Source organism: Xyrauchen texanus, chromosome 17, assembly GCF_025860055.1.
Source record: "Xyrauchen texanus isolate HMW12.3.18 chromosome 17, RBS_HiC_50CHRs, whole genome shotgun sequence".
Classification (NCBI taxonomy): Eukaryota; Metazoa; Chordata; class Actinopteri; order Cypriniformes; family Catostomidae; genus Xyrauchen; species Xyrauchen texanus.
The window spans coordinates 19,560,505-19,575,667 of NC_068292.1; the positions used below are offsets into that span (position 1 = coordinate 19,560,505).

Below are 15,163 nucleotides of genomic sequence, written 5' to 3' on the forward strand. Positions count from 1 at the left end.
GTTAGACTCTGGGTCACCTTCTGTAAATAATTTAAACTGCCTTGTAGATCAGCAGCGGAGCAGAACATTGTGCGGCAACTGTTTTGATCACTCATTTTCACCATTAAAACAGCATAATAAAGACTGACACTCAAGACAGAGAGCAACCCTATCAGATTACTTTGGAAACTCAGCAAGTTAATTGGTTGCTTTTGAGTTTTTAATGAAACTACTGAGATGCAATATTTATGAAATAATGCGTGTTGATGATATTTGGCCTTCAGCTCTGTCACAATTCCACCTCACATCTTCCCACCTGTCTTCTCTGTGACTAAGTGAGCACAGGTGTGGTGTGGTGTTTTGTCATATCACTGAACTGTGTTCTGGCTGCAATCAGCCTATAGTTATGATGAGCCAATACATGTGTCCATATTTGTCTAGCAGAATCAAATAAGACCACTTAAAGCCTCTACATACTGCACAACAGATATAAAGACACATTCTAAAAACACAGGGTTGCTTCTGTTTCTGTATGTCCTTATTTTAATGAAAAGATTTTGTGCTAAATCCTTGTAGGGCACTCATCATCTGCTTAGAAAATGTTATGAATCAGAGTACCAGTTAGATTGATCATTGCAAATCTTCAAATGTAAATTCTTAGTTGAAACTAAAACATCTATTAGTTATTCATATTTAGGTCTAATAATTAATTTAGTGCATAGTGTAGATTTAAAAGCACATACATTTTAGTGACGTACTGTATGTGATTGGATATATAAAGCAATATTTTTCATCATATTGTTAAAATAATTGCTTGATCCAGAGTGCTTTGCATGTCAAATCAGGGCCTATTAAATTCCCTTCTCCCGTCTTTGGGATTTGGGTTATTTGAATAATTCACTTTGACATTTCCTGCCAGAAATATTGGCATATCCTTTTGCTCTCACATATTTACTACATCCAACTTGAATTGTATCAATTAACAAAGTCATATGGATACCGGTTCCCTGATTCCCTGGTATCATCTTTTGTTTTGTCTACATATCCTTTATGTGTGTGAGAAACAATGCATTTGACAATCTGATTGCTAGCTTCCTATATGCAGTATGCATCAGACAAGAACCCCAATTCTCCAGTTAGCGCCAGTAAAATAGCTCTATGCAGCCAAACACAACATGACTCAAATGAGCAATTTTCCAATCAAAGTCCAAATAGGGCTTTTTTCTTCTTATTCTTGGAACAAAGATTCCCATTCTTCCCAAATCAGGCAGCATGTAATGAGGAAGACCAGTTTAATGCAGCCTACAAGAGCTGCTTGTGTGTACACCTGATGATTTAAGTAGATAAATTAAACATATTCACACACAAGTGTCTTACAACACTGTCTATTTTCCAGAAAATAATTACATAGAAATAAATAGTCCTATAGACCAGGAATACTTGGGGGAACAAATTGGATTGGAGCATCTGGATTCATAGATATGCTTTAAACTAGAATCACTTTTCTCTACAAAACACCCAATTACAGCAGTAAGTCAAGACTTTCCATAGAAGCCTGCACAAAGAAATGGTGAAATAGTGATAATGAAACATTTTGGAAGCCAAAAGCTCTTTTTCGATATTACTAGTGCAAAACAACACTGCATGTCTCTGCACACATTTCAATTTCAGTTATCTCCCCCACGAAATATGCGTGAGGCATAGGCACAAATAAATAATTTCTGGGACGTGGGACATTATGATTCTGGTCTCTCTCTCTCTCTCTCTCTCTCTCATTGTAAATAAATAATCAAATTAAATTAGAATGAGACAGGGATTGGAACAGGGGTTAGTCTTTTCGAGAGAGAGCAAGAGAGAGAGGAGCATAGCTAGTGAAGACCAATCTCCCAAGTCACATGACCTTACGCTCAACGCATGGAGTATAAGTACACACAAAGGAATGCATATTTTCAAACAAAGCCAAATGCACATAAGTAAACTGAGATATTTGAACAGCAGCCACAAGACAAGAATAACTGGTTTCTTGTAGCATTAATGATATGGACTAAACAAGCAAGCCTCTTTTAATATTGGTATTCAAACTATTCTGTTACCAACAAGCAACTCCAAAGAGATTTGCGATCATAATATAAGGTGATAACAAATATCAGTTGCAGCAAATGCATTTACAATTTAAAATCTCATGTTATTCTCAGCTGATTTGATGCTGCTGGTAGTGGCATCATCCTGCCAGAAATTTCTTTCCCTTCCACAGTGGGCGGAACTACTTTTACCAGGTTTTGAAAGATGAAAACAATAAGTGTAAATGCCACATTACAATTTTTTGTTGGATGGATTCCTTCTTAAAGGGATAATTCAACCACAGACTCTCTAACGTTTTAACCAATCACAGACTTTTTTGCAATATGAGATTAAATAAATTGATGATGCTCCTAGCAATGTATACTAAAACACATTATAGCATCTCTTATTGATGAAATCAAGAGATGGAAATCTCCATCTTTTATTTGACCTTAAGTTATTTTTGTACCAAAACACAGGATATACAGATTTGTGTGATGTGCCTGTTGAAGGACACTGAATTAGTATGATAAAAGGTGATTTTTTTTTTATGTTAAAATATTCCTATCCTAGTGTCATAATTCATAGACAAACCATAATCTACTGTTCAATTTCCTTGAAAAGTGTTATCACTCTGGTTCTGTGGCACTTTCAAAACATTGCTCTGTTTGTTTTAACATCCTGACCAGCTCGACACAGCAACATTGGCTCAACTAATGTTAGGAGTCTGGGGCGGGACTATATATCTGTGTTTTGGGAACCCTGTTTGAAAACAGTCAGGTGTGAATTCACTATGAATTCATTTACGCCCAGTAAAATCACTGGTTGTTTGCCTCATCTCTGTAACATGCTGAAATTGTGCTTCTCGATCTGTGCCAGGTTAGAACACTCTTCTCCATCATTTGATCATTTCTTTTTTATGAATTACTGCTGACATGAACAATAGAAAATGTATACAAATATATCTTAAATCAACTTAATTTTACTGCCTGCATTCTTTCATCTGTCGGTATTAGCTTAATGTAAATTGTAGCAGGCAATTTTTGTGAATGAAAAAAGCACAATCTATAATTACCCTAATTTGTATAGAAACGAGCCGTATTTGCGTGGAAATGAATTGTAACGACTTAATTTAGATACTTAAAGGGATAGTTCACCCAAAATTTTATCATAATTTACTCACCCTCATTCCACCTCTTTCTTCTGCAGATCACAAACAAAGATTTTTAGAAGAATATCTCAGCTCTGTAGGTCCATACAATGCAAGTGGATGTGATTGGCACTTTAAAGCTCCAAAAAACAACCATAGTAAAAGTAATCCATACAACCCTAGTGGTTAAATTAATGTCTTCTACAGCGATACGACTGATTTGGGTGAGAAACAAATCAATATTTAAGTCCTTTTCACAATAATTCTTTACTTCTGGTCTCTCTTCAGTGCGTGTCCATGAGGAGAATCAGTTCACATCGGTTAAGAGCTAATGATTAATTTTTGCTATAATCGGCAAATAGTCGAATAATCATTTTAATAATAGTTAGATTAATCGATTATCAAAATAACCCTTAGTTGCAGCCCTAATGACATCTGAATGGCATGAGGGTAAGATCATTTATTTGGGTGAACTATCCCTATATTGATGCAGCAATATTTCAGAACTGACTGTGTCTGTTAAAAGATTTGCGTCTGCTGATTGCGGGTGGTTCGTGAATAAGACGCAGTTTTTCGCTGAAAGACCACACCTGAAAGAGACTGTTTAGTTAAAGGAATATTCCAGGTTCAATATAAGTTAAGCTCATTCAACAGCATTTTTGGCATAATGTTGATTACCACAAAAATTAATTCTGACCCTCATTTTCTTAAAAAAAAAAAAAAAAAAAAATAGGGATGACAGTGAGGAACTTATAATGGACATGAACGTGGCCAATTTTTTTATGTTAAAATACTCCCTTTTTCAAAAGTACAGTACTGTGCAAAGTTTTTAGGCTCATAAGATGTTTCACAAAAGCATTTGTCTTAAGATGATTTGTCTAGACTCCCAAGCATTCCTTTTGCAAATAGAAAAGATTAGAATAGAAGAACAGGGAGCCCTGCAACAGGCCCCCACAAAGCCCCTCACTGAACATTATGTCAGTCTAAGATTACATGAATAGACAGAAGCAGTTGAGACAACCTAAATAGATAGAAGAACTGTGGCGAATTCTCCAAGAAGCTTGAAACATCGCATCTGCCAAAAACCAAGAAAAACTGTGTCCAGGTGTCCCTAGGAGACTTGGTGCTGTTTTAAAGGCAAAGGTGGTCACACCAAATATTAATGTAGCTTTTTATGTTTACTGGACTTTGAATGACATTAAGTGATAAACGAAAACTATTTATGTCATTATTTTTGAAGACATCCTCACTATGCAGCATTTCTCACAAGTGCCTAAAACTTTTGCACAGAACTGTATAAACTCAAGACATGAACAATACACATGGAAACATTTAGTGTGATAAAATCACTTGCCTATTCTGTGTAAAATTATAGCAAGTTTTACAACTTTGTTGCCAAGATGAGGTAATATCAACAAACCCTAAAATGATTGTAAATATTGTGATTTAAACAACTTAACAGCTCAAATATTTTTTACGGAAGAGTGTATGTGCGCTTTTATAAGATTATAAGCTTCACATTTCTGCCTTTTTAAACCCTCAAAAAATGTCCCCATTCACTTCCATTGTAAGTGCCTCACTATAACCTCCATTTTTTTCTTTTTTATAGAAAAGGAGTAATGTGTCAAAATACATTTTTGTGGTAATAAACATTATGCCACAAATGCTGTCAATTGAGCTCAAATTGTATTGAACCTGGAATATTCCTTTAAATAATGCTGGTGGCACAGAAATAATATTAGATATAAGTTGCAGTTTTAACACAAAGTAACACTTTACTTTTGTTGAACACAGTAAAACCTTTCATAAGCTTGAGTTTGTAGTTGCCCTCTTAGCATGTCCTTGAGGATTAAGAACCACAGGAACTCTTAATAGAATTGTCAAGTGAATAGAATTCCACCTGCTGTGTGGCGGACTCGACTGTTCTGGGTTGTAATATTTTATGCAAGAGCAGCCTGGATCGTTGACCCTAAAGAACACCGTTATGTGTCAGACTTTGACACACCATTTCAAAATCACTTCTGTTTCCTCATTCAGATGAAGGATATGGATTATCTTTGTTATCTTGGCTTTTAGCCTTTGTTACTGTATCCTCTCAGTGTCAAGCAGTAAAGACAGGGATCATTGTTTGGCATTTAAACATTGTGAAATTCTTATTCAGGGTGTAAAGTAACGAATTACAATTGCTCACGTTACTGTAATTAAACATTTTTTCCCAAGAATAGTACGTTTGCTAGTAGTTCAAAAGTGGTATACTTTTTACTTTTTCTTGGGTACATTTTAAATGCTGTAACTGTACTGTTAATGCACTATTTCCCAACCTTCTTTGTTCGCTACTTCCCTGTCCTGACTTTATTTTTATCTATCAACATGAAAGTCTCGTGACTCACATCAAATCACATGTAAAAAAAACTTGAATGGCTGCTGCAGATTTGGAACCAACTGCTATGGATGTGGAGAATGCCTCAAGCACATTTCAACACCTGAACATAACCGGCCGCATCTGAAAGGGCTTTTCAGTGAAAAAGGCCAATTGCTTGATCGTGTCATTTGAGTTTAACTTGCTCAAGCCAGATATCAGCATTAATCCTGCCTCTAATTTGAAGAAACACATCGAGGTAAATATTCATATTTCTGCTTACTAGATTCTGTGTGTCTATAATGTAGCCTGTAAATTAGCTATCTATCACTGAGATTATTGCATTTGATATGAGAGATTAAGGCAATGTTATCAGTAGGGCTGGGCTTGATGTTTATCTGAAGAAAAAAAAAAGAGATGTCCAAGATATCGATGATTAAATTTTGAGTATTTTTCTATACTTAGCCTATATTCTAAATCTAGACCATGGGTGTTCATTATATCAATCGCGATAGCAAGACAACCACTGGTTGGTTGATCAAGATGAAATATAGAAGATTTACTTTTTATTTACTGACGTCTGTCGCTGCGTGATGTTTGATTGACAAGCGCTAATGCGTTCAAGCCTAAACAATCAAATACACTTTATAATTCCACCAATGCCCATCTTGATGAGGCATTAATCTAAACGAAGTCAGATTGGTCGAAAATGAACGTATGTTGTTGAACATCAAATGTTGGACTTGAAGTACACATGTAACTGAATTGAGCAGTGTCTAGTAGTCTATGTCATATAAAGGCTATTAATCAAACAACAATAGCAAGGAAACGAGAAAACCACTCACTACTTTTGGCAGAAGAACTTGAGTAGCTTTAAAAGTATTAATGTAATACAATAAATGTAATAAAAATATTTTTAATGACATATTTTTTTATATAATACCAACCGCTGATGTAGAGAGAGTGTTTATTTGTATAATAAATTACCAGGAAAGTTAAAATTATTTATAATTATGCTTAGATTTATCATGATTTTTATAATGTCTGATAGAAAAGTGTCAATCTTTGCAGAGCAATACTTCAAGCAGAATATTCCACCAGTAAACTTCAGAAAACTGTGCATCATGCATTAGAATGAGAACAACTATTTCTGGGCTTTAAAAGATACAAGAACTAAATCAATGTTGAACATTGTATCTCAAAAGGAGGACAATGTGGCCCCCATTTGATACTTAAAGAAATAATTCACTTAATAATTTACATTTTCTAATTTCCTCACCCTCATGCCATCCGTCTATGACTTTCTTTCTTCAGAACACAAATTAAGGTTTTCAGAAGAATATTTCAGCTCTGTAGGTCCATACAATGCAAGTCAATGGATGCCAACATTTTGACTCTCCAAAAAGCACATAAAGGCAGTATATCCTAATCCATGTGACTCCAGTGGTTAAATTCATGTCTTCAGAAGTGATATGATGTGGATGAGAAACAGATCAATATTTAAGTACATTTTTGCTAGTAATTCTTCTCTCTGCCCAGTAGGTAGTGATATGCATGAAGACAAATCACCAAATACAAAAGAAGAAAGTGAAAGTTAAAGACTTAAATATTGATCTTTTTCTCACCAAACTATCATATCTCTTCAGAAGACATGCATTTAACCACTGGAGTCACATGGATTAGGCTACTTTTATGTTGACTTATGTGATTTTCGGAGCTTCAAAATGTTGACACCCATTCACTTGTATGGTTTGGACCAAAAGAGCTGAAATATTCTTCTAAAAATCTTAATTTGTGTTCTGCTGATGAAAGAAAGTCAAACACATCCAGGATGGCATAAGGGTGACTAAATAATGAGAGAATTAATTTTTTGCTCGAACTATCCCTTTAAAGCCCAATGTGGCCCCTGTACCAAAGAACTGCTCTACCGCCTCTATTGTGCCAAGTGACCCTGCTTTTTTAGCGTTTTTTTTTTTTTGTTGTTGCATTCCTTGCATTGTTTTGAACATGTTTTATGTGCAACAATAACTCTCTCAGTTGGCATTAAGGGAAATTAGACCCTGCACATAAACTGATTTTAATGTAATTGTTTCATACATTATGATATTGAAAATAACTTTCATAGTTTAGTTTCTGTAATAATGTCGCCCATACATTTATTTTGAAATCAGATTAATGTAGTGTTTACAGTATCATAGATAAGTGATGTATTTAAAATTTGTCAGTCACAAACACCTATAAAATACCTATATGTTTTATTCATTCTTGCAAACAGCCGTGAAAGGGAATGTAAATTAGGGTTTGTGTGCTACATTTTTAAATTGCAGTATAGAGTTTTTATTATAAAGGGGCATAGCTTTCGCAACTCAGTACTCAATACTCACTACTCATGAGTACTTTTAAATGAGCTACTCTTTTGCTCTTACTTAAGTAGTTTTTAGGACAGGTACTTTTACTCTTCTCAAACTACATTTCTGACATTTTTTAACTTGAGTATGATTTTTCAGTACTCTTTCCACCCCTGGTCTTATTTCCTGCACTATGTAAACTGAAAGTCTAATAATAACGCAGACTGTCTCAGGATGTAGACAGACAAACAAACCGAAAACGTACATGTTGTGGTCTTTCTTCACATCTGTATGGGTTAAACACCATCTGAGTTGTGTGTGCCAATATTTTGGGTTGAAACGGCTTATGATACAAGCAATAAAACTTTAAGGTGAAGTGTGTTATTTTCAGCTGTTAAAATACTTATTCCTGTCCCAGCTTAATATGCAGAGACAACTATAAGTAAGCCATTCACAGGCTGATTTAACTGAAAAATGCGTAAGCTCTGTGGCTGTAAAAACATGGCTATATTTGTATGAGTATCTCGACCAGCAGCAACATTGGCTAAACCAACAGTTTTAGTTTGCGGCGGCACTATCTTTTTGGCTGTTCCGTTATGAAAACTCATTATTTATTATCCAAAAGGGATTATTTTTGCAATTAATTTGGTGCTGCTCATGGTGCACAAACTGCACACTTCACCTTTGTTTATCATCTTTTAAAAAGATTGCATTTTACTTTTGAAGACAAAGTAAAACCAATCAGGTATGAGATTGAATGCATACAATTTTAATTTAAATTAAAGCAAAACATACAACACTTTTTCCCCTCTTTCTATTTTTCATGTCAGTGTTTACAACCATATTGGGTTGTGAATGTTTTACCTGCCATCATTTATCCACTTATTTCCTGGTTTTGATTACTTTGACTTCTATCTGCAGTTTTAATTAACAAAGGAACTGTTCCTTTTACTATTTTGCCTTGAAGACAGGAGCAAATATGTGAAAAATGTGCATGTGGAGAAACATTTATTATGCTACAGTTATGTCTGTTTCAGAGTGTGTTTTAACCATGTTGATGTCATGCCAAATAGGCAAACGGCTAGTTTCCGATCTGTCTCATGCTTATGGGTAATGATGAAATACCTCTTTTATTGTGAAAAAGCTCAAGTGATTATGTGACTGCAGAATGCTCACATGGTATAAGATTAAGGTGTCATATAGAATTGTAATAATTGGCCCTCAGTGTGATGTTCACCTGAGATGCATGGCAGTTATGTGTAATCCACTTACTGCAGCTTATCAACACATTTGTGTGGAGGTTCTTTGTCCCCAAGTTCATTGCCCTGCCATAAACCCAGCAGAAATTGTCCAGCAATGCAATAGGAATCTATGCAAATGTGCAGTGAATTGATTTCTCTGTCAGAATGATGTGGTTTGCGTTGGGGTTTCATGCTGTCATTTTTGACCAGTCAAGGCTTACTGCACACATGTGATGGAAAATCTTCTTGTAGAGATGTTTTGTGTTGATGATTCTGAGTATGTACTGTATGTATACTACTGATACTGATACAGGGTTTTCTCAAAGAAAGAGAATAGCGAGAATAGTTGATAATAAAGCGCAACACTGGTTTTGGAAGTAAAATTCCAAGAATTTTTTTATTTGTAGCAATAATATATAAAACATAGTCATTAAGTCCTTTTTATTTTCAAATAATTTTTTTAAAAGTTGTCGTGATTCATCTCAGAGTTGGATGAATTGGTACAGTTCATGGTTTAAAAGGGTCCATCTGTCCGTGGTAGACTTATTATAAGGGCTTTTGTAATGACGTGTCAGTGTGCATCAGATGGATGTATTTCTAGTGTCTCATTGTGATCACAATGAGTCATAAACAGCGTTTTGGGATGGTGTGTCAAATTAAATATTGTTTGAAACTTACAGAAACATGATTTTAGGCCTGTGAATTCGCATTTGTTCTCCATCCAACTGTTTGAATACATGATTGAGTCCTCATCTTGATCTTTCTGCAGTCCGTACTTGTGGATTGTTGTCTTTACAGCTGCCTGTCTGCACAGCTATATTTGTGCTTACTGCCCCCTCCTGAAATCTTGAAACCGTGAAACTTTAAGCTTGAATAGTTTCGATGGCAAGAATATTTCTTCTTATGGTCTGGGGGCTTGATTAATTGCTTAAAATTTTTAACTCTTTATTTTTTATATAATTGATTGCACTGAATTAAATTGTTAAGTTGACAGCCCTACTTGGAACTCTTTATTGATGATTAATTTGAAGGTCCTATAGGGAAAATGAATGACAAAAACAGTTCCGGTACCAAGGCCGAACAAGTGGACAGTCACTGTTGCACCATATAGTTTACATACTCACAAAATGCTGACCCTTAACTGATCTATTTATGTTTTTGTTCTAGTGAAGTATATGCGGGAAGCCACCCCATATGTGACAAAAGGGTCACCAGTGTCTGAGATCAGCTGGGAGATGCCCCCGCCTGAGTCTCCACGTCTCGGCAGTCCTCTCTCCGATATCCCCAGCTCCCCCTCTCTGTCCTTACAGGGTGACCGCAGATACATCTCCCTTAAAATGTGCTATGTTACTCGCAGTATGACCACCCCTGACCCAGAAAACAGGTACAGCTTCTCATGCATTCATCAATGTACTGACCACAGGAGTTTTACTAAACTTGCAGCATAACAATTTTTCGAAGTTTAATACACAAGAAAGACTTTCCCACTGTCATGGAAAATCTGGAAATATAAAAGGAAAATAAAAGGAAATTTAAAATGGTGGTCTCCAAGCCTGAATCATTATTAATAAAAATATTTGAAAGTTTTAGTAGGAAATGCTTAAATAATAATACAATTGTAAAAAATGATGGGCATTTCTATATAGTCAGTATAAATATTTCAAGTTATAATCAACTCTTTTATATTTTATCAGGTGTATAAATAGCTTTTTGATAGTATAATAATGTAAAATATAATAAATTAAATAAAAATATATTTAAAAAAGAAATATTTTAAAAATAAACAAATCCTTATTCAGTAAACACGAATGCCTAGAAAAGTCATAGAATTTCATTGGTCAATTTTTTTCTCTCGAAATTTTCAAAACCTGACTGATTTTCAGCAAACTCAATTCATTTCATTTAAAAGTTTGCTTGTCATGAACTTTGCATATTACTAAGGGGAATTAATTGATCTTTTTTTGTCCATTGTAGTGCTTGTCAAAGATGGTGGAGAAAGTGATTAGAAATGTTTTAGACAATCCCTTTGTAATGCTGTCTCAGTTTTAGCGGTATGGGGTCTAATTATTCACAGGGAGAATGTGACATCCCCGATAATGCACCCTGCACAACACATGCTTTATGCTGGTCTCTCACTCATATGTTTGATGTCTAAAGACTGGTAGTGTCCTCTGCTTGTCAGTGGGTGAACCTTCATGTCTTCAAATGTGATGGAGGACAACATCAAATTCCATGTCAAGAATAACTTCAAAGTTTGCAAGAGTGCTTAGAGCTGGGCTCTCACCAAAACAAATGCTCCCTGTGTGCTCTGTATCAAAAATCACCCAGAAAAAAATGCAAATAATAAAGTCATCAGCAAATATTAGTCCTGTGACATAGTTACAACTTTATGCTTCATTACTGAAAGTGTTTTTGTTAAAGTGATAAAACGTCTCTCACCAACCTCATTGTCTGTTTTTCAGACTGCTTTTTTTTTTATTTAATTTTTTGTATTTGTCACCAGAGAAAGGAACATTGTGGTTTTTTAGATTAACCATAACATTACACAGGAAGTGTGTTAAAAGAAGATGTACCCAAGATGAGCTGCTTGACAGTATGATGGGTGGAACATGTCACATCCTTTTTAAAACACTCTAAGGGGCCGTTCACACAGAACACATTCTCGTGTTCAAAAACAGCTAGATGTAGCGTGGTAGCAGGTGCATTTTTTCTTTTTACTTGATAAAATGTTTTTAAGCGTGGCACTCATGGTGTGAAACACAGACACACACACACACACACACACACACACACATACACACACAAAAAGCTAAATATGACACAATGGACAAAAATGTCTGTCTGAAATTGTACCAAGACCAATTATTATAAAATTAGCGCTGATGGAATACAAAACTGCATTCAGTGTGAACAGCCCCTACAGTAAGTCTACCTCGGACAGATGGACAACTTGATTGATCTGTTTTGATTTTTGCAAATGTCAATCAGGAGCTCTCTGCAGACTGGCTGCCAGGTCTCCGGCTGTTTTCAATTTATGTCTGTTTTCAATTTACACCATTGTGTCCCATGTCTGATAGTCCATCCATCACGTTGGTGCTGTTGAGCTCTATCTATACTTCAGGTATTCATTGCTTACACTCAAGTGCCACACTGGAAGAGGATTTCTGTCAAATTCTTCCACAAAATCTATCTGGAATAAAAATAGAATTTGTGCCTCACCCCTCCATTTTAAAAAATAAATATTTTTGGAACTCTGATGGCCAAAAATGTTCATTTAAGTGATATTTGTGTGGTAGGGATGAGTGTACATAGCTGGTGGTTTGGGCTAGATGATATTGCTCCATGACAGATACTGACTGACCTTTCCATATGTCCTGTGTTTCTTCTGTTCTTGATTGGTCTAGAAACACATTGTGTTTGGAGACTATCTAAACATCGCTCATCATTTTTGACCGAGGGGGTCAGGGTTAGTTAGACCCAGGCCAGTTAGAGTCTAGAAGATGGCTTAATTAAACTATTATGCACAATAAAAAGGCTGTTTCTCCTTTGGTGGCCTCTCAAAAGCAACCATGATATACTGACAAAATTTCTTTATCCTCTAGAAGTCTGTTTACTCTATACATTAGCCAAGAACATCTTACTTTGCCCTCAGCATTGATATGTCTATGTAAACATGTCTGAGGTATATCTCAAAGGTTCTTTGAGGATGTTGTGTATTTTTTCAATGTTCACTTGCTGAAGTTTGATAGCAGTTATACTTCCCCTTGCTCTCCTTAGTGGAGAGATGTCCTTTAACCACATAAGGCATTGAAACATTCACTTGGTCTTTACACTTCCTAAATTGGGCAAAAACCATCTCCATTAGCTGTGAAATTCTCCCAGTTACCGTATGAAAGGCCAGAACTCATTGGGCCTCATCCAAGATGCTTTTTCCTCAGTCTAATGCAAACACATCAGCTCCATCTGGCCTCTCCACCCCCTCTAAACTCTCAGTCTTTATGAAATTAGCTCTATTTTTACCAACATGGAGCACCTGAAAATGATTAGTGGATTGCAAGGTTAAGACTCTTCCTAGAGATGATGTATGAGTGGAGCATTTATCACTGTAAGTTCCCTGCAGCTGAAGAGATATACGGTTTAGTTTGATCCGGGTGTATCTGGGATTCTGGTGGTTAATCTTGACTCGAGAGCTCTTTTCAAGCACAGTCTGGTGACTTTATATTGACTGAGATTTTGTTTTTGCCAACTATCATGTTGATGAAGTCTCAACAGAGACTGGAAATGTAATGTCATTACATGCATTCTGTTCTCAACTACATTCAATACTTTTTATTGAAGCAATAACTATTTCTCATCTTTTGCTTGATTTATGATGTTCAACATACACCGATACCTCCATATTTCTGAAGTGTTTCTTTAAAAGGATAATTTACCCAAAAATGGAGTTTGCTTTGTTCCTCACAGAAAGCTATCTAGAGTTGTGTGTGTAGATATACTGATTCGATTCAGATTCACAAGTCTTCTATTTGATTTGATTCTGATTAATTTGGGTAGCCTATATATCAGTTATTAAGTCCATTTTGCTTACATATGAAAGACATTCTCTCTCTACTATTGCTTTTAATTGATTTTAACTTGGTACGTCCCTTTTAATAAATATGTTTGATATTATATAATAATATAATTAAATTGAATTTATTATATTGCACTTGTGTGTTTATATATATATATATATATATATATATATATATATATATATATATATATATATATATATATATATATATATATACTTACATATGCAATGTACAGTAAGTATGTAGAGCTAAAACGGTACTTTCTCTTTAAGAATAAGAATACTTTAAAAATTACGAATATTGTATCTTTAACCAAATGGTTATCAGAAGTGTTTTAGGTAGTGGAGTTGGTTTCTTTACTGCATGGTAAGAGGGTTGCGCATAGAGATCGATCTTGGGATTTTTACACTGTTTTCACTTTGTATTAAGATGCATTTTGGAGCATCCGATCACAAGTGATCAGCCCTAATACAGGTCTAAACAGGGTCCAAAACATTTTGTGATCGAATCACAAAAACCACATACAAAGGTTGCCAAAAACATACAGTATATGACCACATTGTATTTGTGTAAAAGGTATCCGTCCTTAATTCGTCCCGACTGTAGTGAAGCACCACCCCTCACCTGTCAGTCAACCGCTGTGCTGAAACGTGTTGAAACTTTGTAATTTATGTGCTGCTTGAAAAGGAAAAAAACATTAAATCGGATAACTTAAAAAAGAGAATACGAACAATAGCATGAGATCTTCACGGATGTTCTTCAATGTGTCTGATATCAACATGCTCAGACACAGATGACAAGCACACATATCCGAAGCTTCTTTAGTACAGGTAATCTAAAATAACAAACAGTTCTGTTCGAAATGTTGCGTTTGGGCTTCGACTAAATTTAATCTGCATTTGGAAGAAACGGGCAATCAGCACTCCAGCTTTTTTTCATGCTTTCTTTTCTGACATTGTTGTGCTTTAATGTCATGCAGTAACATATTGACTGACGCATATCATGATGAAATCAGAGACCCAGAGACATATTTTGCAACCACATGTATACAGCGATGTGTTTCTCGTGTGACCACAGGTGTTCGGATCACCCGAGATGTATCTTAATACCAGTAAACAGGATCTTTATGAACCGATATCAGGATCGTTCAAATTAATATTTTGATTAATCAGAAAATCTACTTTAATGGTACTTTTTGTGCTTTTTTGAGCTTGACAATCTCAGTTTAACTGTATAATAATATTAATGTTGATTGTGTAAGAAAGACTTTCCACTTGCACTTTCATTGTATAAAAAAAGAAGATTGGATATTCTGCTAAATATGTAACTTTGCATTCCACTGAAATAGAAAAATCATTCATCATAAGAACAACATAAGGATGGATATATCATGTCTTTTTTTTTTTTCATTTTTGTGTGAACTATGCCTTTAACTGTATTTTAATACA

General features: G+C 35.2%; 1 protein-coding gene across 1 annotated transcript in view; it reads left to right on the forward strand.

The window, feature by feature from the left end:
- The window catches only part of LOC127657573 (beta-1-syntrophin-like), a 32,703-nt gene that overhangs the window by 2,851 nt on the left and 14,689 nt on the right, over positions 1–15,163 (forward strand). The window contains exon 2 of the mRNA XM_052146430.1: positions 10,306–10,522. Within this exon, the coding sequence (XP_052002390.1) occupies positions 10,306–10,522 (217 nt within the window). The remainder of the gene's footprint in view (positions 1–10,305; positions 10,523–15,163) is intronic.